Source organism: Paracoccidioides brasiliensis (genome assembly GCF_000150735.1).
Source record: "Paracoccidioides brasiliensis Pb18 unplaced genomic scaffold supercont2.3, whole genome shotgun sequence".
Taxonomy (NCBI): Eukaryota; Fungi; Ascomycota; class Eurotiomycetes; order Onygenales; family Ajellomycetaceae; genus Paracoccidioides; species Paracoccidioides brasiliensis.
The window spans coordinates 2,209,864-2,233,939 of NW_011371360.1; the positions used below are offsets into that span (position 1 = coordinate 2,209,864).

Sequence of the window (24,076 nt, forward strand, 5' to 3'; positions counted from 1 at the left end):
GACGCGTTGTCAGGCTCTGAACTAGCAGGTTCTAATTCAACTGAGGCACTCAAGTTTTCTGCTGAAACCTGAGTGAGAAGGTAGAAGGGAAGCTTAGTATTGTGTTAGGGAGCGAATGCGAGCTGCATAAGAAGAAAGACTCTCTGCGTTGCTAACTGCTATATAACGAAATACTAAGCTTGATGGGATGAAAGGGGGTGCTGGGGGCCTGCGTGGATTATAACCACCTGCATGGTCGTGTGGTCACGTGATATGGATTAGGCCTAATCGGGCGCCGAGCTTAATCCGACGTCGAGTCTAACCGGGCACCGGCCTTCGGTCGGGCTCGGTCGGACGCTGAGCCTAACAATAACTGACTAAGTCTTGCATACAATGATTATTCTTAAAAAAAAGATGCATTAATTTTGCTAATATGAGACAGAAGAACTATTACACAACTGAGTAATTGAAGTCAGTGAGAATGACTGAATCACTGATCAGCTGAGCTTTTACTGACTGAAAGAAATGTTTGACAAAAAGACTCTATCTCATATAAAAAGTAGATATTGACTATTGATTTTAGACTGACATTGAAGTCATATCTCAGCTGAATTTGATCAATTTTGCACTGAGAATCAGATCATTGTCCTCTACATATCAGCTTATTTCTCTCATCTTTTTTAGTCATTAAATGTTGACTGCTTCTCATCTCTGAAAACTGTGTACAAACAGCAGCAGATGAAAAATCAGATGTGATTTGAGATTAATCATATTGACAAAAAGAAGTTTCTAAGTCTCTATTCTGCAACTCAGATGCAGACTCTGACTGAGAGCAATATCAAAAGCAGTTTTAAAGCTTTTGAGCTGATTTTGTATGATTCTGAGCAAATTCTCTCACAGCTTAATATTATGATATATATTCTCACTCTCTTACAGATCTCTCACAGCTTTCAGGCTTTATGAGTGACAGTCACATCACATAATGTACATCAATTGAAGTAGCAGACTGAGAAAGTTAAAGAATATATCAAGCACTATACAGAGCTCACTTAGTTCAATCAATTGTGCTCTAAGTCAACTGATCAAAGAATGTCAAATGATAATGCATAGTGCTGCTATTCTAGTAGCTGAAAACAGAGAGTTAAGAGCTCAAAATGCCAAACAAAAGAGAAAGTGAGAAAGAGACAGTACATATGTAGCTCAAGAGAGTGCTTTGAGGGTTGAAGAAGGCTTGAATCACATACAAAGAGTCAATGAATGGGAAGGAGGGGTGATTGAAGCTGCTGACTCTCAACCATGAAAACACACAGCACCACAGTGTAGTGTATGTGAGACTATTGCACATACTGCTCATACATGCTCTCAGTTTGCAGGAAATAATTCTTAATATAATTTACTACTTTCTGTATATAATTGTTGCTTAATTTAATCTGAAATACTTTGAGTGGTGAAAGGCCGATCGACTAGGTGATCAGATCGACTAGGTGATGGATTACGTTAATGTTAGTTAACCCTAACTAAACAGTCGCCCCGTCCTTTATAGATCAATCACAGTAGCCAGATATTCTCCCATTTCAACGACTCATACGAAGCCTCGGAGGCTTGAGAGTTGTCCAGGCTCTAGAACAATGATCTGAGCTGCTATCGCTAGAGGGTCCGTTCGTTCCCTGGCAGTTGGGTCAGTTGGCCTTATGACCAGCACAAAGGAAACTTGGCTCATACTGCCGGATTTGCTTATGGGTGGACGTATCTGCTAGCCTCGAGGGACCTGGACTACGGTTGTTGGATTGGGCACAAGGGGTTATCGAATCCTGTGAGGCCTAGTAGCCGATGCGATAGTGCTCTGACGACTTCTTGCACAGTTTATAAAACCTTTTTCATTGCATTGTTTTTACAGCGCACCAACTGAGATGGGCCTTGGGAAAGTAACTAATTTTGCACAACTATATTGATAATGACTGTAAAATATGCATTACCGCTTCACGCCATTTCTCTTCTGAAGATATTTGAGGCTACTTAAAGAATCGACAAAATCACGATTCAGTCAAACGAGATTGATCAAAGGCAGGGTAATATATCGGGTTCTGATGATACTGTGCGTCCCAGAATGTTCGTACGGTCAATAGGCAACTTGTCAATTCAGCAGCAGTTCCACGGTTGATCCGAAGAAATCCAGACATCCACCAGTGACCCCTATCTTCTTGCCCAATTGATAGGCAGGAGACATCTATCTCGAGAGCAGGTCCCTTCTGGAAGAGTTGCCAATTTCCCAGGTCATAAGGAGAAGGGTAAATGTACAAACCACTATCGATGTGATGGGATATTGACAGGCGCAACGCCATTCATTTGCTTGGAGGAATTGCCAATCACCTCATGGTTGGTGTCAGTGGTACGATTCATTGTAGTCCGCTATCAGTCAATTTTTATCTAACCCAAGCCGCTGAACTGTCTACTCATATGTTGCTGTGTATGGCGTTTTGAGATAAACGATGAATTATGAAAACCGGAAAATGGAATAGGCAGAGTGCTACCTCGTTTTTACCATTGGGTTCGTATTGCCCGAACAATGGGAACCAACTGGCTTTATAAATGAGAAATTATATTTGAATATTTGGTTTGTCTTTTCCGTGCACCCAATTCCTCTTTGTTCATTTTTTTTAGGAATACTCCGTTCTCGGTACAAACTGAAAGGAAGCGCTTGTATCAGACACGGATAAAAGTGGGTCAGATTGCTAGATACAAAACTACTGTGTAATCTGCCTGCAATCACAGATTCTTCAGGATTCACGGATATCAGACTGTTTATATACAGAATCAGACACTCTTAAAAATCAATGTAGCTCAATTTCATAAGAAAATTGATATATAAAGCATTAAAGAATACACAAGATTCAAATACTTAACCAGGTAACTAGTTAACTAACGTATTTCCCAAGTGAGCACAACACCCAAGCGAGCGCAACACCAAAACCACCAGAGCTCAACTCATTAGATTTTAATTCAAATTATCTCAACACTACAACACTCAATTAAATTAAATTAAATTACATGCGGTTGAGAACATCTTAATCTTGTATGCCTGAGATTATTACAATTGCTGCAGCATTGTGGAGCTCATCAGCATGGAGCAGGTGCAGATAGTGAGGACTCATGGGATTGAATAACTGGCTGTTCAACAGGTGCTACAGACTCTGCAGATGGTGCAAATGAAGCTTGAAGACTTTAAACTTCTTCACTAGTTAAACCTTCTACTTCTTGTTGAATTTGATGTCTAGATCTCTTGCATTTTTGCTTCTGTATCTCATTCATGTTGAATATATCCTGATATTGCTTCTTCATAAATAGTGACACTGACCATTCCATATTCACAGGCCTTGATAATTTGATCAAAGCTTTTGCTCTGCTGTAGCACTCACTACTAGTAATAATCTTAGTAGTGACATAAACTCCCATAGCAAATCCAGTCTCATCAAAGTTGTATATATCTTCTGACAGAATTCCATGCTCAGCAATTGTATCTCTCAAGGTCTTAAACCAATCACATATAATCCACTGATCTTCATACTTAGTCTGTTCTGATTATAGCACCTGGAATAGCAGCTTTGAAGCACTGGACAGTGTGCCACTAGATTTGACACTCAGTTCTTGCCAATTCAGAGAGGGGGGGTGGTGGAAGTGTTTGAATTCTGTATAGTAAGAAGATAATTAGCTGTATTCTTAATCAATGCTGGCTGTGGGGGAAATCCTTGTTTAGCCTGGTCCAGCACTCATTCAACTAGCTTATCTTCTTCAGCAGAAGATAATTTGTGTGAATTTGCATGTAAATTCATCCTTGATTGCCAGCCATTTAGTCAATAGATTAAAGTAGAATAAGAGACATTAAATAAGTGAGCAGCTTCACAAATTGAAGCAATTTCTTCAGTTTTAAAGACTTTTATCGCGAGTTCAAGTCTTCCCTCTCTTTCTAGAGAATCTGAAGCATTTTTATTGCGAATTGGTGGCTAATTACACGTTGAAGTGGAAGGGTAGTTAAATTAAAAGATATTTTGAGTTGGTGTTTGCGCTCGCTTGGGAAATACGTTAGTTAACTAGTTATACTGGCTGCGTTAGTCAGCGCAACAAAGGTTCGACGTCATCCAACTTGAAAGTCCAACCGCGGGCAAAACATTTTTTCAACTGGCTCCACTACAAAAATAATCATCTATAATAAATAAGACAGAATCTTGCGGAGAATATATCACACCTAAACCGCTCACCAATGTCCTGACCTTATCAAAAGCCTCAAGTCCTACATAGGCTCCTGGAGTTGAGCTCGTACGCCTAAAGTTACATTTTGATCGTCCTCTCGAAAACTCCGCTTATTATTCCCATCACCATCTCCATCCCACTCGCCGATCCCAGACAAGGGTTAACCGACACCCAATCTAATATATCCCTCTATGCCAATTGGTGTTCCCACAACAATCCACCATGAGCAACACATCTCTCCCGTCGTCTTTTGACTCTCATCCGTATGTCCACCGACCCCCTCATTCTGCCTGCCACACCCGGTCCCACTCTCCTACTAACCAATATTGTATTCCTCAGAGAATTCTTCCAGGAAACAAAATGGCAGAAATTTACCCGCCGCATTAAAGAGGAGCCTCTTATCCCAATAGGTAATGAAATAGCATATATATGAAAGCTTACACTCTTGCTTCTGCACTGCAATTGTTGCCGTCTTCCACCCCACCTTCCTCTTCACTAAACAAATCCACACGCTCCATCTCAATTTTAATAAATCAACCAGGCTACGCCGCAACCAGCTACGCCCTCTGGCGCGCCTACAAGTCCATGAAAGCTGGTGACTCGATTGAGCTCAATCGCATGTTCCGCGCCCGGATTTACGGCCACGCCTTTACTCTCTTCGCCATCGTTGCTGGCGGTATATACTACGGCAACGAACGGAGGCAACGGAAGGAGTTTGAGAAGGCTCTTCAGGAGAAGTCGAATCAGCAGAAGCGCGATTCTTGGCTGAGAGAATTGGAGATCAGAGACAAGGAGGATAAGGATTGGAGGCAGAGGCATGCTGCTATTGAGGCGGCGGCGAAGGAGGCGGAGAAGAAGGGTTAATTGGGCAAGGGAATCGGGGTAGATGGTTCCCCAGTGAGATGTTTGGCTGTTTATCTAGGCCTGGGGATCGTTGCAGTTATTTCGTATAGGGAGCGCTTCGTTCATGAGTAGAAACATCCAGTTCCTGGTGAGTAATGGCTCTGAGAGCCATTGGTTTTAGAGCCGTCGCGTCCTGATTGTATACTCTCATCTATGTTCTAAATATTTATCCATGGATTTTGGTGGATTTCCAAAGCTGGGGGTTTCTTTGTAGGTTATCTTCTGTATCTATTGTCTCATTTACGGATATGGTGTTTGAATGGGAATACCTCTCTGCTTTTGCTTGCTACCCTATTGTTATATAGCACTGCTATTTTTTAATTCCGGTTTGCAAATATCCTCTCTTAAAATTCGACAGATATATACACATTTAACTCCCTATTTTTTTTATATAGACACAATTCAGCAGTGAATAGCTCAGTGAACAACAGGGAAAATTTCTTGATAATTGTTCACTTCATAGAAGCCCAGCCATAGAAACCAAGTAAAGCTAGACACATGCACCGTATGTGAAAGCTGGCATCACACCGTCATTTCATCGATATATCGCCTCACGGCTTCGAATTCCGTTTTCCCGGTCTGGAAAGATCCACCATCAGTCATTGTATACGTTCCAGCTGAAATATGGAGAGAAAAAAAGTAGTACTAGGGAAAGTAGAAAAGGTTTTACATTTCCATACCGAGATCAAGAACCTAATATGAGTCTGAAAAACCAAAAATCCCGGATTTATGGCTTATTAGTCTCAATTGCGCCGAAAGAAGAGCATTGTTAGAACGAAACTTCTTACCAAATCCGTCACATCTTTGTGCCGCTCAAATTCATGGCGGGCGAACGAGCGCATTTCATCTCTTGTGCTAGATTGCGGAATCTCTAATTACGGATATAGGAAAACCCTCAGTGGTTAGGGTCCGCAGCAGTGTCCTGGTCACCAAGGAATGAGGAAATCCGTGAAAAGAAGCATACTATTAAAAGCTCGTACTATCTCACGCCAGAGACTAAGAGCTCGCTGTCGCTGAATAAACTATATGTTTTGGCAATAGGCTTTAAATTAGCATATCTTTGGCCATTTCCATGCATACATGGATATAGAGTTAATAAATATATCAACTCACATGCTCAAGACTCAGAGCTGGTGTTCTAGGCTTTCGCGGCGATGCGGCTGCTAAAAACAGGCGAGCTGACCAGCGCATAGATGGATATTGCTGCGATTGCGGATCCCATGCCCGCCGTTCAGCTTCAATAACTATACCCTGAGCTGGCAGTTCAAAACAATTTCCGTTTCCGTTGCAAGTTTGCAAAACTCTGAGGAGAGGCAAAATGAAGGCGGTGAATATCTTGAACCTGAATTTAGCGCAATAAGCGCGTCAGCAATCAAATGTATGCGACACTTTCGCGGCATCGAACTTCACAACATGAGTGGGAAGGAAAGATTGACAATGCTTATATGTTTATATCTTATTATGATACACTGAAATTATTTGCGTGTGGTGAATGGTTGATTATGGGCTTGTCTCTTCTGCGAAGCGTCCGGGGCAGCAGAATCAAGAAACTAACAACTACCTTGACAAGGAGAAATGAACGGAATGAAAGAATGTTGAGGAGTCGTAGAATGGAGCAGCATATAAAAGAGGCCGGAAACGATTTTGCGGGTGAAAACAGTATGGAAAAGAAACCAGAACCAAGAAAACGTGCGTCAAGTATTTATGTCGTGATAGTGATGCACTAGCTACCGAGCTTCTATCCCATACCTCTATTAATTATGTCTAACACAACCCATCTGTCTAGAGGAAGAAAAGCCACAGCATATTCAACGACGATTAGTGGAAAGCGTGAACGAGCTTCCCTTTGACGAATTCATCAATCGCTATGTTCCTCCGAGGATACACGACTTCTCGATATCTGTCCCCCGCCTTACAACTACCCCCACAGATCTAGGAACATATGATACCTATTCAATTGAAATGTACTCGTCTAGTTCTATTTCTCTAGAAGACCTTGAATCGTGCTTTCTGCTGGTGAAGCTTACAAGCTCGGAAATGTACAAGAATTCAGCCGGGGGCTGGTCTCCTAAAAAGAAGAAGAACGAAATGAAGCTACTAGATTTGCGGTATATGCTGTTGGTTCGTACTACCACCGGACAAGGCCAAGACCAAAATTCAAGTAAGAACACTGGCAGCCCTGTGACAGGCGGGCGAGCGGTTGGAGGCTTCTTGGCGTTTATGGTAACATACGAGGATGGATTTGAGGTCATCTACTGCTACGAGATCCATCTCGCGCCCGAGCTACAGCACAAGGGACTTGGAAAGATTCTATTTGGCTTCTATGAGGAGATCGGAAGGAAAATAGGGGTACAGAAGGCCATGTTGACACTTTTCAAGGCGAATAAAGCAGCAATTAGGTTCTATGAACGATTAGGATACGGGAGGGACGAATTTTCACCAAAACCTATGAAGCTGCGTAATGGGAATACTCGGGAATACGACTATATGATTTTCTCTAAGGATCTTGGGGGTATGCAGACGATAAAGAAGGACACAAATAATATGGATATTGTCTTGTGATGGAAGCCGCTCCAATTGCTATTGGGGAAAGGTTTGCCAACATATCAGATCTGCTTGGTATATTTCCCTTTCATTTCTGGTCTCTCCTTTTCCCACTCATCACGGAGGACAGCGAATATCGAATCTGCGACAAGGATTGAAAGTCCTAGACTCCACACCAGGGTTATCGCATAGAAGAAGTTGGCGTTCCCCGAACCAGCGTATATCCATAAGTGGTGGAAGACAGGGCCGAGAAGAGTGGCATAGAGAAGAGCCGCCACAGCAAAAAATGTGTAACGCATTACTGGGAGTATGTTAGTGGTATATACTCTAGGAGAGAAGGGGCGGTGGGGTAGGCAACATTACATGGGAAAATATGTCGATATAAGGGAAGAAGCGCAAAATAGATGGACACGTCAGAAATACTCGGGTATGGTTTAAAGATAGCGAATATCCCAAGGAGTGAGGTGAGCACAAACAGTGGCTGGGTCCTCATGCGCACGCTAAATGCTCCAACGTACGTTGCCAGATGTAGCCAGAAAACTCCTAGGAAAAACTGTCGAAATGGGTCAAATATCTCAACGAAGAAGTACCACCATAGACCGGCGTTGGGAGTCAGATCGGGCACCAGCAGCTGCACTCCATAGGTCGCTGATATGAACTCCAATGAGTTACCAGTGATTATGAAAGACATGTACAGGAGTACAAAGACACTTGCGACAAATATGAAGAAGTATTTTAGAGCGTAGATAAGAGCGCTGCCAGTCAACCTGCCTCCTTTTACAATGCGGTCGTAGCAGAGCAGAACGAGGGGCGGGAATAGGAGGGCAGGATAGAGCGACAGGTACGAAGCGAATGCCAGCGCAAACGCTGAGCTGAAAGTGTTGCGCATAACCGCGTTGGAAATCGCATACAGGATTGCGGAATTAGTGAATGCATTGGGCGATCTTCCAAGACATGTCGCAATTGTGAAGGGGTTAAACAGGTAGCTGTGAAGATGTTAGTGTTCGCTCTTTATACTTATTATATTCGTAACAAGTCCACAAGTCCACAATCGCAAGCATACCCTGCAGCAATAGACACACCATCCCATCTTATATCTTTCCGTGGGGAAGTGTAAAGGCGAGACACCACAGACTCAGCAGAGTTTGATATGGTGACCAACGCCGCTGCGTTCAAAAGATCCACGAGAATGTATACCAGCCCGGTAAGGAGTGGGTGACTGCTGGATTGGGGGAGGAGAGAAAATATCGGCAGGAGGATCGGGGCCTTGCGCAGGAACGCATTAAATACATTGTAATATTAGGTCCGTTGTAAAGATGGTATATGTACCTGGTGATAAACGCCGCCATCATATGGGGACACATTGCGGGTATAGAGGAAGACTCCTTCTTGGACTTCCAAGCCGCATTGGACGTCAGCAGTGGCTCACATTCTCTTAAGGTTATATTTTTACATACGTCTTTTAAAGCTGCTGGCTGGAGTAGAAACCTCCACTCTGCCTGTTAGGAGGTCTGGGAGGGTGGGGAATAGCGTAAATAGGAGGATACGGAGAGCAATTGCTCCGCCGAATACGCAGAGTTTTCTTCTGTCGACTGGCATCATAAACAAGGATCGTTAAATGAGTTCATTCTGATATCAAATAGTAAACCTCAGGCTTTGAATGTGGAGTGAACAAGCTGTGAATTGGGTTGGAATCTACTCCGTACATGTTAAATGGTTTACTGTCCAACCTGGTGGACTCTTTCCACGTATTATTATCTCGCAGCCGCAGCGATTTAGCCGCTCGATTGTCGCGCACGGGCCACAGCGAGCTTTTCTCCGATTCCCGCACAACATCAATTTTCAACAACTGATACAACGCCTGAATCAGCAAAATTTTACTAAAGTTCGAGGCTTTTCCCGTTCCAAATATGGGGCAAATAAAAAAGAAGGGTATGATGCTCACCACTATCGATGTTACGATTGAGCGTTGGTTGCTAACCGAATTCCAGGGACCTCTGGTCAGGCGAAAAATTTCATCACCAGAACACAGGCGGTACGCAAGCTGCAGATTTCCCTCCCCGATTTTCGCAGACTATGTATTTTTAAGGGTAAGGGATTTGCTTTTCTGCGATGTGAATAATTGCAATCACTAATATGATTTACGTTTAGGTATCTATCCCCGTGAACCTCGAAACAAGAAGAAAGCCTCGAAATCTGCGACCCCGAGCACCACTTTTTACTACACGAGAGATATCCAGTACCTACTTCATGAACCCCTACTTAAGAAGTTCCGCGAACAGAAGTCGCTTGCGAAGAAGATAGCTAGGTCTCTTGGCCGTGGAGAAGTTGGAGATGCTGCAAGGCTCGAGAAGAACAATGCGCCCAATATATCACTTGACCATATTATCAAAGAACGGTATCCCACATTCATAGATGCGCTTCGGGATTTGGATGATGCTTTGTCGCTTTTATTCTTGTTTGCCAACCTGCCTTCAACGAAGACTGTACCACCTAAAACCATTGCTCTCTGTCGACGGCTGTGTCACGAGTTCCAGCATTACTTGATTGCGACTAATTCTCTCCGAAAATCCTTCCTCTCGATCAAAGGCATCTATTATCAGGCTACGATTCAAGGCCAGGATATAATGTGGCTTGTGCCTTATCGATTTGTTCAGAGGGTTACAGGAGACGTGGATTATCGAATCATGGGCACTTTTGTGGAGTTTTATACGACACTGCTTGGTTTCGTCAACTTCCGACTGTACACCTCGATTGGTTTAGTTTATCCACCAAGGTTTGACAAGTCGAGCGATGAACGTGGTGCTGAGTTGGCAGCCTTTACTTTGGAAGGCCGTAAAGTTGGAGAGACACAAAAATCAATCGAAGGCTCACAGCACATAAATGAGAACGCTGAGAAAGAAAAACCTACGTCTAACGATATTCAAGCTAAAGTCGATAACATACTCAAAAAACCTGAACTCGATGCAGAACCAACAGATTTGCGGACTGAAGATAGGGAAGATAATACTGATGCAATCGATACTTTTGAGCCAATTGCACCTGAGGCCGATACTCTGCCACAACCACAAATCAGTGGGCATGAGGCCGGTTCGTTATTTGCACCGTTCACATTCTACATCTCTCGAGAGGCTCCTCGGGCACCCCTTGAGTTCCTGCTGCGTGCCTTTGGCTGTAAACGAGTTGGATGGGATGGCGTTCTTGGCGATGGGGCTTTTACACATGATGAGCTAGACACTCGTATAACTCATCAAATAGTCGACCGCCCTCCGCTCCCTGAGTCTGCGCTTCCTCCCATGCCAAAGAACCCCAAAGAGGGAACCGAAACCGCTCCGCGGGTAAGGCCTGGCACCAGGATTCCTGGCCGGACATATATCCAGCCTCAATGGGTCTGGGATTGCATCAACGAAGGAAAGCTTCTGCAGCCTGATCTCTATGCTCCTGGATCCACTTTGCCGCCACACCTGAGTCCCTGGGTTAAACCTTCCAAGGGTACCTACGATCCTAGAGCCTCGCTTGCTGATCAGGAGGAGGAAGGTGAAGCAGAACGGGCAGCTGAAGAAGAGCATGAGGACAGTGAAGGGAAGGAGAGCGAAGAAGAGACTACCCAGTCGAAGGAAGGTAAGAAGTTGCTTGCTAACCTTGCATATGACTCTGGTAATGAAGAGGGACATGACGACGGTTCGATTGACGGCGGTATGGATATTGCGATGGGAAATGACGACAGTGATGAGAGCGGGGACGACAATGAAGGTGTAGAGGAATTCCATGGGTTCGACCAGGATGAAGAGATAGATTCCGAATCGGAGGATGAAGAGGAAAAGGCTCGGACACAACATCAGAAGGAACTAGAGGCTGAGGCCGCTGGGCTTCCCTTCTCGGCTTCCTGCGAAACAAAGAATGGAGCAGTTAACGGTAAAAAGCAACAAGGTCCCTTTGCTAAAAAGCGGGCAGCTCAGAAGAAGAAGGAAGAGGAGGAACTTGAACGCAAAAAGATGATGCTGAGTCGTAAGAAGCGCAAGTTGCTTGATAAAGTGATTTACTCCAACAAGAAGCAGGACGCAGAGGCGGAGAAGCTGAGGCAGAAGCGAAGAAAAATTGAGAAAGGCCTAAAGCAGTAAAACAAAAGTACTCTTAAGCAATTTTTTTTCCCTTATATACGAAAACTGGTAATATCAGACCGCCCAGAGCAGGCCTTTTTTTGTATGGAGATCGAAGGACCTCTTTTGTTTGTTCTAGGAGTTTTTGTTGCCTGGAGTTTTGTTTTGCTTTTATAGATTATACGGAATTTTTTATTATTAACTAATAAACCGTGTTTCAAAATATTTCATGAATTCCATTCTTCGTGTGAATATACTCTCTCAACAGTAGGGCTTCGGGATTTATATGCGGGTTATTCTGGCGACATCTGCCAAGACGGCATGCCGAAATTTCACGTGATCATTTGTTTTCGGAAATGTTCTCGAAGTTTAAGCCGACGTCATATCAGTCTTGTCCATGTTTATCGATCCAATATTCATGTTAGGAATTGCGAAGACAATATATAACGACTCTCCACATTTCGTGTTGCTGTCTGATGAAGCTTGCAGAAGTTTCCCCCTCGTTCGTATTCAAATACATTTGGAAAATTCGTGACAGCGAGCTGCTCTAGTCGCAAAATTTGACCCTTCACCCTAGATGTATCAGGATATAATAACAATTTAAGCAGTGCTTTTGTTTGAGTGGGAAATATGGGGGAGTGTTTTCCTCTTTTATCCTCGACGTCCATACTCCCGCAGGACTCTCTGTTCTGTGGTTTAAGTTAACACCAGAATGTCGGCATCAAGTTCTCTAAGGGCGGATTCCCCATCCACGAACGCGAGCCCATCATCACATCAACAAGTTCGGGAAGCATCACAGAGTGATTCGGAGCTACATGGATTAGAGTACGAAGAGAAGCTGATTTTACAGCAAATCATTCCTCAACCAGACGCCTCTGATGATGGCATATCTCTTACTGAGTATGACAGCATCTCGGATTCAGACAGCAATAGGAGTGCTCACAAGAAGAATGAGCAAGCTGTAAGCAAAAAAGATTACGACTCCTCCGAAGGATCTCCTGAGACCGAAAGACCAAACAATTACCGAGGCCCTCCATCAACATGGCGTGCCAAAACTCGACAAGAACGGCAAGAAATCAGCGCTTTGGAAGCCCTCCGCGCACGAGATCTATCGATCCATCTGTTCAATGCGTTCGCACTCAAAAGGAGAGCGAAGAAAATAGAATCTTTTAATTCAGAACAAGTTCAAGAGCACCAATCTAGTAATAGTGGAAATGCAGGCCCGGCTTCTTCATTCGTGCCAACGAAGCAGTGGACCGCATGGCCCCTACCTGCGGACGAGGTTCCAAGAGGAGACGAACATGTGCAGAAAGATGTGAGCGACATCTGTAATATGACCGGTCCATCTGATGGACGCCCTAGCACAGAATTAGAAGAATGTATCATGGCCCAGATGCTTAAAACAGCCAAAGAGAAATTTGAGGCTCGAGCATGGAAGGATCGACGACCTCACCTTCGCCATAGGAGCAACGGAGCACCTTCGGATACCGCTGGCACCGAAATGAATACTGAAAATGATTCATGTGATGGTGAAATTGGCGTACACGCAGAAGTACAATTCCGACCCGTCGTTCTGGCAGATGATGATAAGTCTAGAGTGGCGCTACGGCCCTCAGCAAGACACATACTTAACGATCTCGATAATATCCTTCTGTGTTTACACCATTCACGACAATCCTATGTTACAACTGTCGACTTATCTCAAAGCGAATGTGAAACCGAACCTGAAGATGGGTCAAATTCCAGACCCACGTCACGTTCACGAGCCAGGTCGCGCCGCAGCAGATCACGCTCCCGAGGTATAGATCGATCATGGAGGCTGTCTGCGAACACTATCCCTACCGTTATGTCAGATCGGGAAAAAAATGTGGATCTATCTGATGCCCCAAACATGCTCTCGCACCCATCGAAAACCCAACGACCACGATCAAATACACCCCGACGTTCTCGAAGCCGATCACCTGGTTCAAGGCAATCTAAGCTGGGTCTACGTGATTGGAGCGACATTGTTGGCATCGCTTCAATGACGGGATGGCCAACATCTGTCGTTATGAGAACAGCAAAACGTTGTTCAGAGCTGTTTGGGGAAGACATGGCATTCAGGACTCTAAATGAAGTGAAGTTGGTGCTGAGTGAGGGTGCTGAAAAATCCATGCCTACATGGGAGTATACCGACAAAGAAGAGTCGGGGGAATTTACGGATTTTGAAATTCCTAATACTACCAACATTGTTCGGAGGCGCGGGCTGGATCTGGAAGGGCAGCTGTTTTGTCCTGTTAAGGGATGTTCTCGGTCGACGAAAGGATTTTCCAGGACTTGGAACTTGAACCAACACGTGAAAAATAGGCACCCCAATCTTAAGTATGGGAGCCGTCAAAACATATCCGCCCCTCAAACCGAGGACCCTGACTGATAGATCACTGCAAATGGGCTACTTGCTCCATAACACTTGAGACCTTTCCTACCAGAGCGGAATCTTTTTCTCAGTTGATGCTGACGATTCCAATAGACTCCAATTTGAGAAAAGAACGTGCTCGCGGAGCCGTGGAAGCCATACTGTGTCTCTCATTCTAATAACTGCCTCGTTTCCCCTGAACATATACGGAATAGAATGGCATGACTTGCGAAGGCCATTGCGAATATGACGCTCACTGGCACGATTGCGTCAATTGTTGGTCTTGTTTTTAATTCACTGGGAATTGGGACTTAAGAAAACAATAAGAAAAACTAAGCTGTTGGACAAAAAGGTGGACATGCATGAGGAATCTTGTGCACAATTCAGGAAAGAAACCACTCATTGTGGTTGTGTATTGTTGATATTGGAGAGTATGCTCCCCTCTAGTGAACCGGCAGTACACTCGAGAAGCACAGTGTTGCAATATGGTTCCCTGGATGGTCCGTAGAAATCCGGCAATTGGTAAACGGCCCATAGTTCACGTCTTTGTGCATCCGACACCTTCTGGGCTAGTTACTTGAATAAATGGCAACGCTGTCCATGTCACGCCGGTATATATGAAAAGCCGAAAAGCAAGGACAGGTGACCTCTAGCTTCGGTATGCTGAGTATATTTTTATTTTCCATGGGCGTGGTCGGGTTTGCATACTAGGGTTAGGATGCATGTTGCTGGAAATTTTGATAAGGGCTGCATACACATTTGCATGATGCAAGTGCGTTTGTAACGAGTAGTTCATTCAAAGCCAACTAAATACTAGTGATGTTATTGGCGAGTTTAACTAATTAAGCTCCCCAGTGCTGAGATACATCCATGTGCAGAGCAATGCCCAACTGATCCTCCATAAACAATGTTCAGCTGTAACCCCAGGATTGGCGGTTTGCAGGCACTTTGTGCAGAGAACAGCCGCGCTCGTATCCGCGGACACTGCAATAGCCCCGCCTGAAACTATCATGAGTCACTTAAAAACTCATCGCCATTTAGCTATCTCAACAACCGGAGAATGTGTTTGTTTCTAACATCACTATGACATAATTTATTGCAAAGAAAACGTTCCAATTTAGAAACCATACCCCGCTGCCAGGTGAACCAGACAATCATGTCCAATCCAACAAGAACTACTAATAATCTAGCGAACTCTCCTCACGGTCGAGATGCTGGTAACGGGCACAGAACGAGGAGGGGCAGAGGACAAGGCCGGGGATGTGGGAGAAGAGAACACGACTCTGAGCGTGAACGGTTACGGGCCGTGTCCTACGAAACCAAAGCACTCATTCCGAATATCCTAGCCGCGTCCAAGAAGAGCAGCTTAACAGAGGGCTTCCTTTACCGATCTCCGGCGGCGCCACCCCTCTTAGACTAGAGATTTTGCCCTGGGTACACCGGCACCAAGATCCAGGTTCTCAATGTTGATACCTTTGATGCCGGGATCCAGGAACTCAGTAACAACAGTAACCCGTCAAGCACCACAATGACGGAACCCACACCACCCGCTCCCGTTGCCGTCCTGAACATGGCTAGCGACTTTGCTCTAGGCGGAGAATGGCTTGGTGGGGCACGAGCGCAGGAGGAAGCTCTTTGCAGACGCAGCACACTCACTGTATCACTCAAGCAGTCTTTCTATCCCACGCCCGCTAACGCCGTGATCTACAGCCACGCCGTCATGATATTCTGACACAGTCTAAAAGACGGCTTGGCTAATAGAGCTATCGAATCCAACTGGGCTCCTTATAGTCAGCGTTATATCTATGGCAGCGCCCCGTCGCGCAGCCGTAATCAGAAGCGGAGATTCGTTGATGAAGTATGCTAATCCCAATGATCGCTCTTCCCAGGCTCATTTTTTCCCCAAATCTGCTGAAAACCTAACAGTGTTATTCTCAGTGAGCTCAGTGATTGTCTGTTGAGACTTCTGTTTTGTAAGGCGGTTCCTAACAATGTGGCTCTTCCCCTTGCAGTGGTAGCACTGAATATCTGAGTGAGAGGTTGCAGGTTCCTTTGCTGTAGTGATCAGCTTTGAGGAGCTGGTAAAGGTCTAGGTGTTTAAGGTTCATAGGGCATTCTGCCTCAAGATATTAGGTCTGTTGCTCTGTAGGCTCTTTGACTTCTGAGTAGTGTTGATCACCTGGAGGGTATAAGCTGCCTGAACACAAATCTTTTAAAATTCATTGTATGTACTAGTTGTTGCATTGACCACCGCTACCATTCTCTGGAAATCAAAGGAAAGTTTGTCATTAAAGTCAGTCTTATAACCCTTCTAGACAATCTTAGCATCACCTATCAGATGTAAAAACTTTATGATAAACTCATAGTAGTTATTACCATTGTGCATAATCAACTTGCAATAATTATTCTTAGCATTCTATAGCTTATTAATGTTCTTATAGATTGACTTAAGGTGCTTAATTATCTCTTCTGCAGTCTGATATTGTTCAGAATGATCCTCCTTCATGCAGAGTGCAATATGGTGTGCTACATCTCCATCAGTCCAGTTTTCAACATATGCAATCTTCATGTGTTCAGTGAAGTAGTGATTGGTATTCTCTCAGAGCTTGTTCTTCATGCAGGAGAGCCAGTGCTCAAACTTTGATGTCTTGTTATCAGTAAGATGTTTTGAGTCATCAATCTTGACAGATCTTCTTGCGTTCTTTGAGAGGATGATATCTTAACTTGTTGCTTGATAGCTGACTGTCATGTGAACTAAGATATGACTAAGCTCACCTCATTCTGCAATGAGCTCATTAGTTTGACTCTGCTTGATAGCTGTCTGGGCTGCAGTATCATTCTGTTCCATTTGCAGGCATGTGACTATGTCTCTTAGTGCCTTCTCATCATCAAAAATGCTGTTAAAGATTGCTGCTAACTCATTGTATACATAATTCTTGTCTGAGTAAATTGTCTGTCTGAATTCTTCAAGTGAGACTTGCAGTTGATCAGTTGATCTTATTAGAACATATCATCAGTTCTTCTTGATCTTTTCAGAGGGCTGGAAGTCTGGGGGGCCAAGCCGTTTTTCGTTCCCTTGGTCTGGTTCTTTCTAATGACTAAGAAGGATGGATTGCTGTTCTGAGCTAACTGTGTTTTAGACTCAATATGCTGTTGTGCTATCAGATCCTTGCTGAGCAGGTTCTACTCAATTCTGAGTAGAAACATTAGGAGGAAGCTTAGTATTATGTTAGAGTGTGAATGCAAGCTGCATAGAAGGAAACTCTCTGCATTGCTAACTGCTATTTATAACAGAATACTAAGCTTGATGGGATGAAAGGGCGGCCTGCCCAGGTTATAACTGTTGGAGCCTAGGCTTCCTATTATGGACTAGCGCACCGCACAATAGTATATAGCATCCCTGAGATAGGCTACCAATACAACCACTAAACTTCAGACGTCCAACAATAACAACCCACATGGTCACGTGATCACGTGATGAGGGTTAGGCCTAATCGGGTGCCGAGCTTAATCCGATGTCGAGTCTAACCGGGCGCCGGGCCTCGGTCGGGCTCAGTTGGGTGCTTGAGCCTAACAGCTTCTCACACTTTCTTTTGACACTTAGTTCAGTCACATCAAGTGTCCTCACAGTATACTTCTTATACTAGCTTCTTGTCCTCACATACTCACTCTTTTAACTTGAGCAAGCTAAGAAAGAATTATTACTTGTATACTTGAATCTAGATTTAAATAAATATAGTAAAACTAAATAAATGAGTTTTCAATATCAATTTAATTAATATATAATTTGACTTTGTTATTATTCTTCTTTATTTAACATATATTAAGTTAGTAACTATAATATATATTTAGTTAAGCTAGAATTTAACTATTTTACTAATCTAACTAATAAATAGTACTTAAATCATATAATTACAAAGTTTTATCTTAGAATAATATAGTATTTAACAATCTTTTAATAAAAGACATATTTAAAGTTTCAATTTTAAATCAGTTTTTTTATCAATTTAAATAAAATAAATAACATAATATAGTATAAAATAAAATCATATAAATTACTATAAAAAAATCTTAATAAAAGTAATATTGAAAATATTTTCCTCAACTTTTATAGATCAAATATCAATATTATAGTATTATTATTAATAATATGAAATAAGATTGATCTGCTTCAATTTTTAATTATATTCAATTGCTTAGATTAATCTACTCTAATTTTTAATTATCTATATATATTAAATTACTTATCTTATTTTTATATTTTAATTCTTAATTTAGTATTTTCATCATATCTATCTAGTTAGATAGATAAATTGAGTTTTTATTTTATTATTATTATATTTTTAGAATTGAACTATGAAAGTCAACTTTATTTAAAATTAAAATTTATTTTTAAGAGATAATTTTTATTTTTTTAATAAATTTAATTAAAATCTTTTTTTCTAATTTAATATTAAATAAAAAGATTATAATTAATTAATTAATTGAGTATTTTTTTTAAATATTTTTTAATCTTATTGTTTAATAAATATTTTATCAATATATGATTTAAATTTTTAACTATATTATAAAAATCATATTTATCAAAGTCCAAAACATCTTTAAATCTTTGTATATATATTTTAAAGTAGCTATATATAAGTTTTAACTATATTATAGAATAAAATACTTTCTTTTTATATTTTATTGATAAAGACTTTTATTTTAATTTTATTTTATATTTTATATCTTAAGTATCTTTTTTTTCTTTTTATTAAATCTTTATTTATTTATTAAGATATAATTTATTAATTTTTTTTATTAATATATAAATAAAATATAATTTTTTGAGTTATTTTTTAAATTTTAATTTTAATTTTTATTATTAAATTTACTTTTTTATTTACTAAAATATCTATATGAGTAGATAAGATACTCAAAATAAATAAATTTAAATATTTTTATTTTTAATCTTAATTCTTTTTACTATTTTTTAAATTAATTTAAGATTTATTTAATTACTTTAAATTTTAAATTTTTAAAGTTTTTTTAATATTATTTAACTATATAAAAATATTTAAATATTATTAAAATTTAATTTTTAAGATATAATTTTATAAATTATCATAAAAATACCTTTTAAATTATAAATAACTTAATATTGATAACTTTATATTTTTTAAATTTTATAAAAAAATCTTATATTTTGAATCTAGTTTAAAATATTTTACTATTATACTAGCTATCAACTAATTGTGCCCCGCGTACTCACATCTAATGTGGGTGTACCACAGCATAATGATAAAAACAGTATAATGATAAAAATATCAACTTCTTCATTAATCAATCTTCAAATATTAATCTATTACCACTACCATGATCAATAAGATAAATGATCTTGAAAAATATATTCAGAGTGTCATTGAAGTTTATAATTACAATTGAAAACAGAAAATTCTACCTCTGATGTGCAAATTTAATGTTTCTTATCAACATCTTCAAGTAAAAATTAATGAAAGAAAAACACACAATGCAAAGACTGCACTGAACAAGAAGCTTAGCAAGAGTCAGAAGGACATGTTAAAAGAGTAGATAGCTCATATGAACAGAAACAATTGCTTACTGATCATAAAGCAGATTCAAGATAATGTAAATTTCATTCTCAAATACCATCATATTAATTCTTCAACCTCTCTACTCATGGTCAGCAAGATGTGGATCTATCAATGTATACAAAGCTTGAATGAGTATAAAAGGGTTAAGCAGAAGGCAATAGATTTAAAAAGAATTGCTGTTGAAGATATTAGCTACATCAAGATGTGGTTTAACTGTTTAAAAATCTTACTTTAAAAGTACATATTTCAAACCTGCAATATCTATAACTTTGATGAGTTTGGCTTTCAAGAGAGTCAAAGATATGGAAAATAAGTTATTACTGCTTTTAAAGACTTTAATTCAGTTATAACTTTATCATATTCTTGAGAATTGATCACTGTGATTGAGTGTGTTTCAGCAGATGATGAGGTATTGAATCCCTTTATCATCATGAAATTCAAAACTCAACTTAAAGATTGATATATATAAAGTAACCTATCAGGTAAATATATAATTATGACATCAGATACTGGCTATATCAATGATGAGATTGACTTTGTATAAATTCAGCACTTTAATAAGATCTTTAAAAAACATCAGCAAGACAGTCATTAATTACTGCTTCTTGACAATTATGAATCTCATCTCACTGAAGAATTTCTACAATACTGTAATCTTTATAAGATTATTCTATATGAATTTCTTTCACATTCAACTCATGTACTGCAATCTCTAGATGGTATATCTTTTCAGCAGTATAAGTACTATCATTTAAAAACAGTTAATCAAACTATATAATATGAATATAAGCAGTATGAAAAACATCAATTTCTACAGAATCTTGTTGATGTCTGTAAAAAGACTTTTCAACCTTCTACTATTTAAGCTGACTTCATAGATTGTGGTGTTATCCCATTCAACCCACAATCAATACTGCTTAAGTTAGAGTCAAAGGTCTCTGACTACTCTGAGTTGCAAATATATAAAGAAGACTTCTTTTTATTGCAATCAAGCTATTCAGATACTGCTTCATCACAGCTATTCTCACTCAATACAATTGAGAAGCTACAACATCATATTCAAATGACAAAGAAGGCAATACAAGATATAAAGGATATATCTGATTTCAAATTACCTTATCTGAGCAATTGATTGAACAAGATTTTTCAAGGTAGTTTTGTTCAGATAGAACTCAATGTTATAAGAGAAAGTGAGATTGAGAGTTACTACCTTGCAATCAAATATCATAGTACTAAAAATATATATCAGCAGGTTCAAGTAAGAGGTATACTCACTGTCAGAGATATGAATAAAAAGATCATATAATATAAAGAGGAGAAAGCAGAAAAAGAATATTATAATAGAGTCAAACATATTGAGAGAGCTTTGAAAAAAAATACTATAGATTCAACTCAACAAGAGGTTAATAATGTATATATAAATATCTTGTGAATAATACAGCTACTACAGATGATATAGATAAATTAATTATCATAGATTAGTAGTATAGTAATGAGATATTAATTTTTGAAGTTCTAATTATTCATATTTTTATCATTATACTGTTTTTATCATTACACTGTGGTGCACCCACATCAGATGTGAGTGCGCGAAGACATAATTATTTTTATTCATTTTTTAAATCATATAAGTATATTAATAATAAGTATTTTTTATTTATTTTTAAAAGTTTTTAAATATATATTATTTTTTTTTTCTTATTTTAATAGATCACTAATAGTGATATTTATTAATATAATAAATTTTTCTTTCAAGAATAGAATTTATTGTAATTTAAATTTTTTATATTTAAGCTTAATAATTAATATTTAATCATAGTATATATTTTATATAGTTGAAAAAATAATATTTTCTTTGAATTTTTAAAGTATTTATTTTAATCTAAAATTTTTTCTTTATTTAAGTCTTTTTTAAATATATTTAGAGAATAAAATATAGATACTTTTATTTAAATTAAATGATTTATATTTATTTTTATAATTTTTAGAGTATAATTTATATAACTTTTATTAAATTTAATAGCTGGTAGTAGAATTGATATCTTTATTTCTATAACTTTTATAGAAAATATTTTAAAAGCATCTAAAATTCTTTTTAAAGCTTTATTTTATAATAAATGAAAATAGTTTATAAAGTTCTTTTGCTCTTTTTATCAAATCTCTACTGCATAGTCTAATACAAAAGCTGTATAAGCTATATTTAATTATTTCAACAAGCTTTAAAACCTCAGCCAATTTTTAAAATTTTGATTCAAAAATACTTTTCTTTAATAAGTGAATATATTCAATAATAATTTTCATTATCAACCCATAACACTTAATCTAAAAAGTGTGAAAATTGACTAACTAAGAGATTGATTAGGTTAAAACAATTCAGACAGTTTTTAAAAACATTCATCAAGTCATTGTTAAGAAAAGATACATCTGAGCTTTTCAAAAACTCTGTCAATTTTGATTGATTTTCTTCCTATCACATCAAGTACCTCCTCACACCGCCCTCATCAAAGTTTGGCTAGACACGGTAGAAAAAATACCTGTGAATAGTGAAGAGCACATGGCCTAAGGTCTCTGCACTAACTTTTATAGACTACAGGTTAAAGATTAGAACTAGCTGAGTATAGCCAAGAATAGAGGCAAGCTAGAATTAAGTACATACTTATAAGGTATCTCATAGAGTTGAGCTTTAACTGATTCTTTAACAAGTTTAACAAAGCTAAATTAAAACTTAGTTAAAATCAACTAAAGCTTTAATTGAATTTGATTAAGCTCTAGTAGAAAAGGTGTTTTAGTAAGATTTGCAGATTTCTCTTAAAATGTTAGTTTTTTTCTAGTTTCTTTTTAAAAAGTCAGGAAAATCTTACTCAAATTCAACTTTTTCTTTGATAAAAAAAAAATTAAAATATTGAATCTATAATTATTTTGAAAAATTGAATTATATACTAGTTATTTGGAGAAAATTTCTTTAATATAGATAGAATTAATTAGTTTTTAATAATTTTTCTATAAAAAATTGCATTTTTTTATTAGTTTTTTACTTCTTCTATATCTTAAGAAGTATTTATAATATTAATTTTTTTTTAAAAAAAACTGATCTTAATTTATTAAATTCTTTTGAAAAATCTAGTCTAGTTAATACACTAGTAGTAAAATCAGAAAGATTTCTATCAAAGCTCATTAAATCAAACATATAAAAATTATAAATAAAAGTTGAAAAATGAAAAAAATACTTTCTATATCTGAAACAAAAAAAAGACTCAGAAAGAAACTCATCAATAATTTTATAAATAAAGATTAAAAAAATAAATAAAAAAGATAAATTAATAGATCAAATTAAACAGTTTAATAATCTAAAGCTTATAGTATCTATCTTGAAAAATCAAATAAATAAACAAGAAAATCAAAAAATTATTAATTACTTATTTTCAATATCAATGTAAATTCATAATATCATCAAGTTCAAAGTAGATATAATCAACTCAATCAGATATTGTTAGGCTCAGCGCCCGACCGAGCCCGACCGAGGCCCGGTGCCCGGTTAGACTCGACGTCGGATTAAGCTCGGCGCCCGATTAGGCCAAATATTCTCACGTGATCAAACGATCATGCGGGTGGTTATAACCCGCGCAGGCCCCAGCACCTCTTTCACCCCATCAAGCTTAGTATTTCGTTATATAGCAGTTAGCAACGCAGAGAGTTTCCTTCTTATGCATCTCGCATTCGCTCCCTAACATAATACTAAGCTTCATCCTACCCCTTCTACTCAGGATTGAGGAGAACCTGCTCAGCAAGAATCCGACGGCACAACATACAACAGCAACTCATCCCATCCCCCCTAGTCACCAGAGAGACCCAGACCAGGATGGCCACCCCAGACTTCCAGCCCTCTGAAAAGACCAAGAGGGACTGGCGATATGTTCTAACTAGGCCAACCGATCAACCACGGGTCTCACTTGAAGAATTCAGACAGGCGATCCACTCAGACAAGGACCATGTCTACAAAGAGTTAGCAGCAATCTTTGACAGCATCTTTGATGATGAAAAAACGTTGAGGGATACAATCACACGTCTGAGGATGGAACGGAACAACGCCACTGACCAGGCTGCTGTCAAGCAAAGCCAGATTGATGAGCTAATTGCTGAACGCGATGAACTTAGCCACACCCTGGTCCGCATGACAGTCAGCAACCAAGCAGCAAGTCGAGGGGTCACCCCCTCTGAGACTACCCGGAGGTCTGTCAAGATTGATGACCCAAAACACCTCACTGATGGCAAGGAGCCAAAATTTGAGCACTGGCTCTCCCGGATGAAGAACA

At 39.2% G+C, this 24,076-nt stretch overlaps 7 protein-coding genes across 7 annotated transcripts; 5 read left to right on the forward strand and 2 right to left on the reverse strand.

Annotated features, from left to right (window-relative positions):
* Positions 1-4,449: 4,449 nt before the first annotated feature.
* PADG_03049 (uncharacterized protein) lies at positions 4,450-5,091 on the forward strand (the record flags this gene model as incomplete). Its single annotated transcript, XM_010760400.1, has 3 exons — positions 4,450-4,490; positions 4,567-4,637; positions 4,769-5,091. 3 exons carry the CDS (start codon positions 4,450-4,452, stop codon positions 5,089-5,091), a joined length of 435 nt encoding a protein of 144 aa, XP_010758702.1.
* A 561-nt stretch (positions 5,092-5,652) lies between these two features.
* Positions 5,653-6,321, reverse strand: PADG_03050 (uncharacterized protein; the record flags this gene model as incomplete). Its single annotated transcript, XM_010759944.1, has 5 exons — positions 5,653-5,747; positions 5,811-5,823; positions 5,919-6,001; positions 6,095-6,152; positions 6,244-6,321. The coding sequence occupies 5 exons, from the start codon at positions 6,319-6,321 to the stop codon at positions 5,653-5,655; spliced, it is 327 nt and encodes a 108-aa protein (XP_010758246.1).
* A 419-nt stretch (positions 6,322-6,740) lies between these two features.
* PADG_03051 (uncharacterized protein) lies at positions 6,741-7,692 on the forward strand (the record flags this gene model as incomplete). The annotated part of the gene is made up of 2 exons (XM_010759945.1): positions 6,741-6,828; positions 6,917-7,692. The coding sequence occupies 2 exons, from the start codon at positions 6,741-6,743 to the stop codon at positions 7,690-7,692; spliced, it is 864 nt and encodes a 287-aa protein (XP_010758247.1).
* A 44-nt stretch (positions 7,693-7,736) lies between these two features.
* On the reverse strand, positions 7,737-9,273 carry PADG_03052 (GPI-anchor transamidase subunit GAB1; the record flags this gene model as incomplete). Its single annotated transcript, XM_010759946.1, has 5 exons — positions 7,737-7,975; positions 8,038-8,660; positions 8,738-8,940; positions 9,004-9,068; positions 9,132-9,273. The coding sequence occupies 5 exons, from the start codon at positions 9,271-9,273 to the stop codon at positions 7,737-7,739; spliced, it is 1,272 nt and encodes a 423-aa protein (XP_010758248.1).
* Positions 9,274-9,584: 311 nt separating this feature from the next.
* Positions 9,585-11,795, forward strand: PADG_03053 (mRNA-binding ribosome synthesis protein NOP7; the record flags this gene model as incomplete). Its single annotated transcript, XM_010760401.1, has 3 exons — positions 9,585-9,606; positions 9,666-9,764; positions 9,826-11,795. The coding sequence occupies 3 exons, from the start codon at positions 9,585-9,587 to the stop codon at positions 11,793-11,795; spliced, it is 2,091 nt and encodes a 696-aa protein (XP_010758703.1).
* Positions 11,796-12,486: 691 nt separating this feature from the next.
* Positions 12,487-14,187, forward strand: PADG_03054 (uncharacterized protein; the record flags this gene model as incomplete). Its single annotated transcript, XM_010760402.1, has 1 exon — positions 12,487-14,187. The coding sequence occupies one exon, from the start codon at positions 12,487-12,489 to the stop codon at positions 14,185-14,187; it is 1,701 nt and encodes a 566-aa protein (XP_010758704.1).
* A 1,193-nt stretch (positions 14,188-15,380) lies between these two features.
* PADG_03055 (uncharacterized protein) lies at positions 15,381-15,901 on the forward strand (the record flags this gene model as incomplete). Its single annotated transcript, XM_010759947.1, has 2 exons — positions 15,381-15,458; positions 15,590-15,901. The coding sequence occupies 2 exons, from the start codon at positions 15,381-15,383 to the stop codon at positions 15,899-15,901; spliced, it is 390 nt and encodes a 129-aa protein (XP_010758249.1).
* Between the last annotated feature and the right edge of the window lie 8,175 nt (positions 15,902-24,076).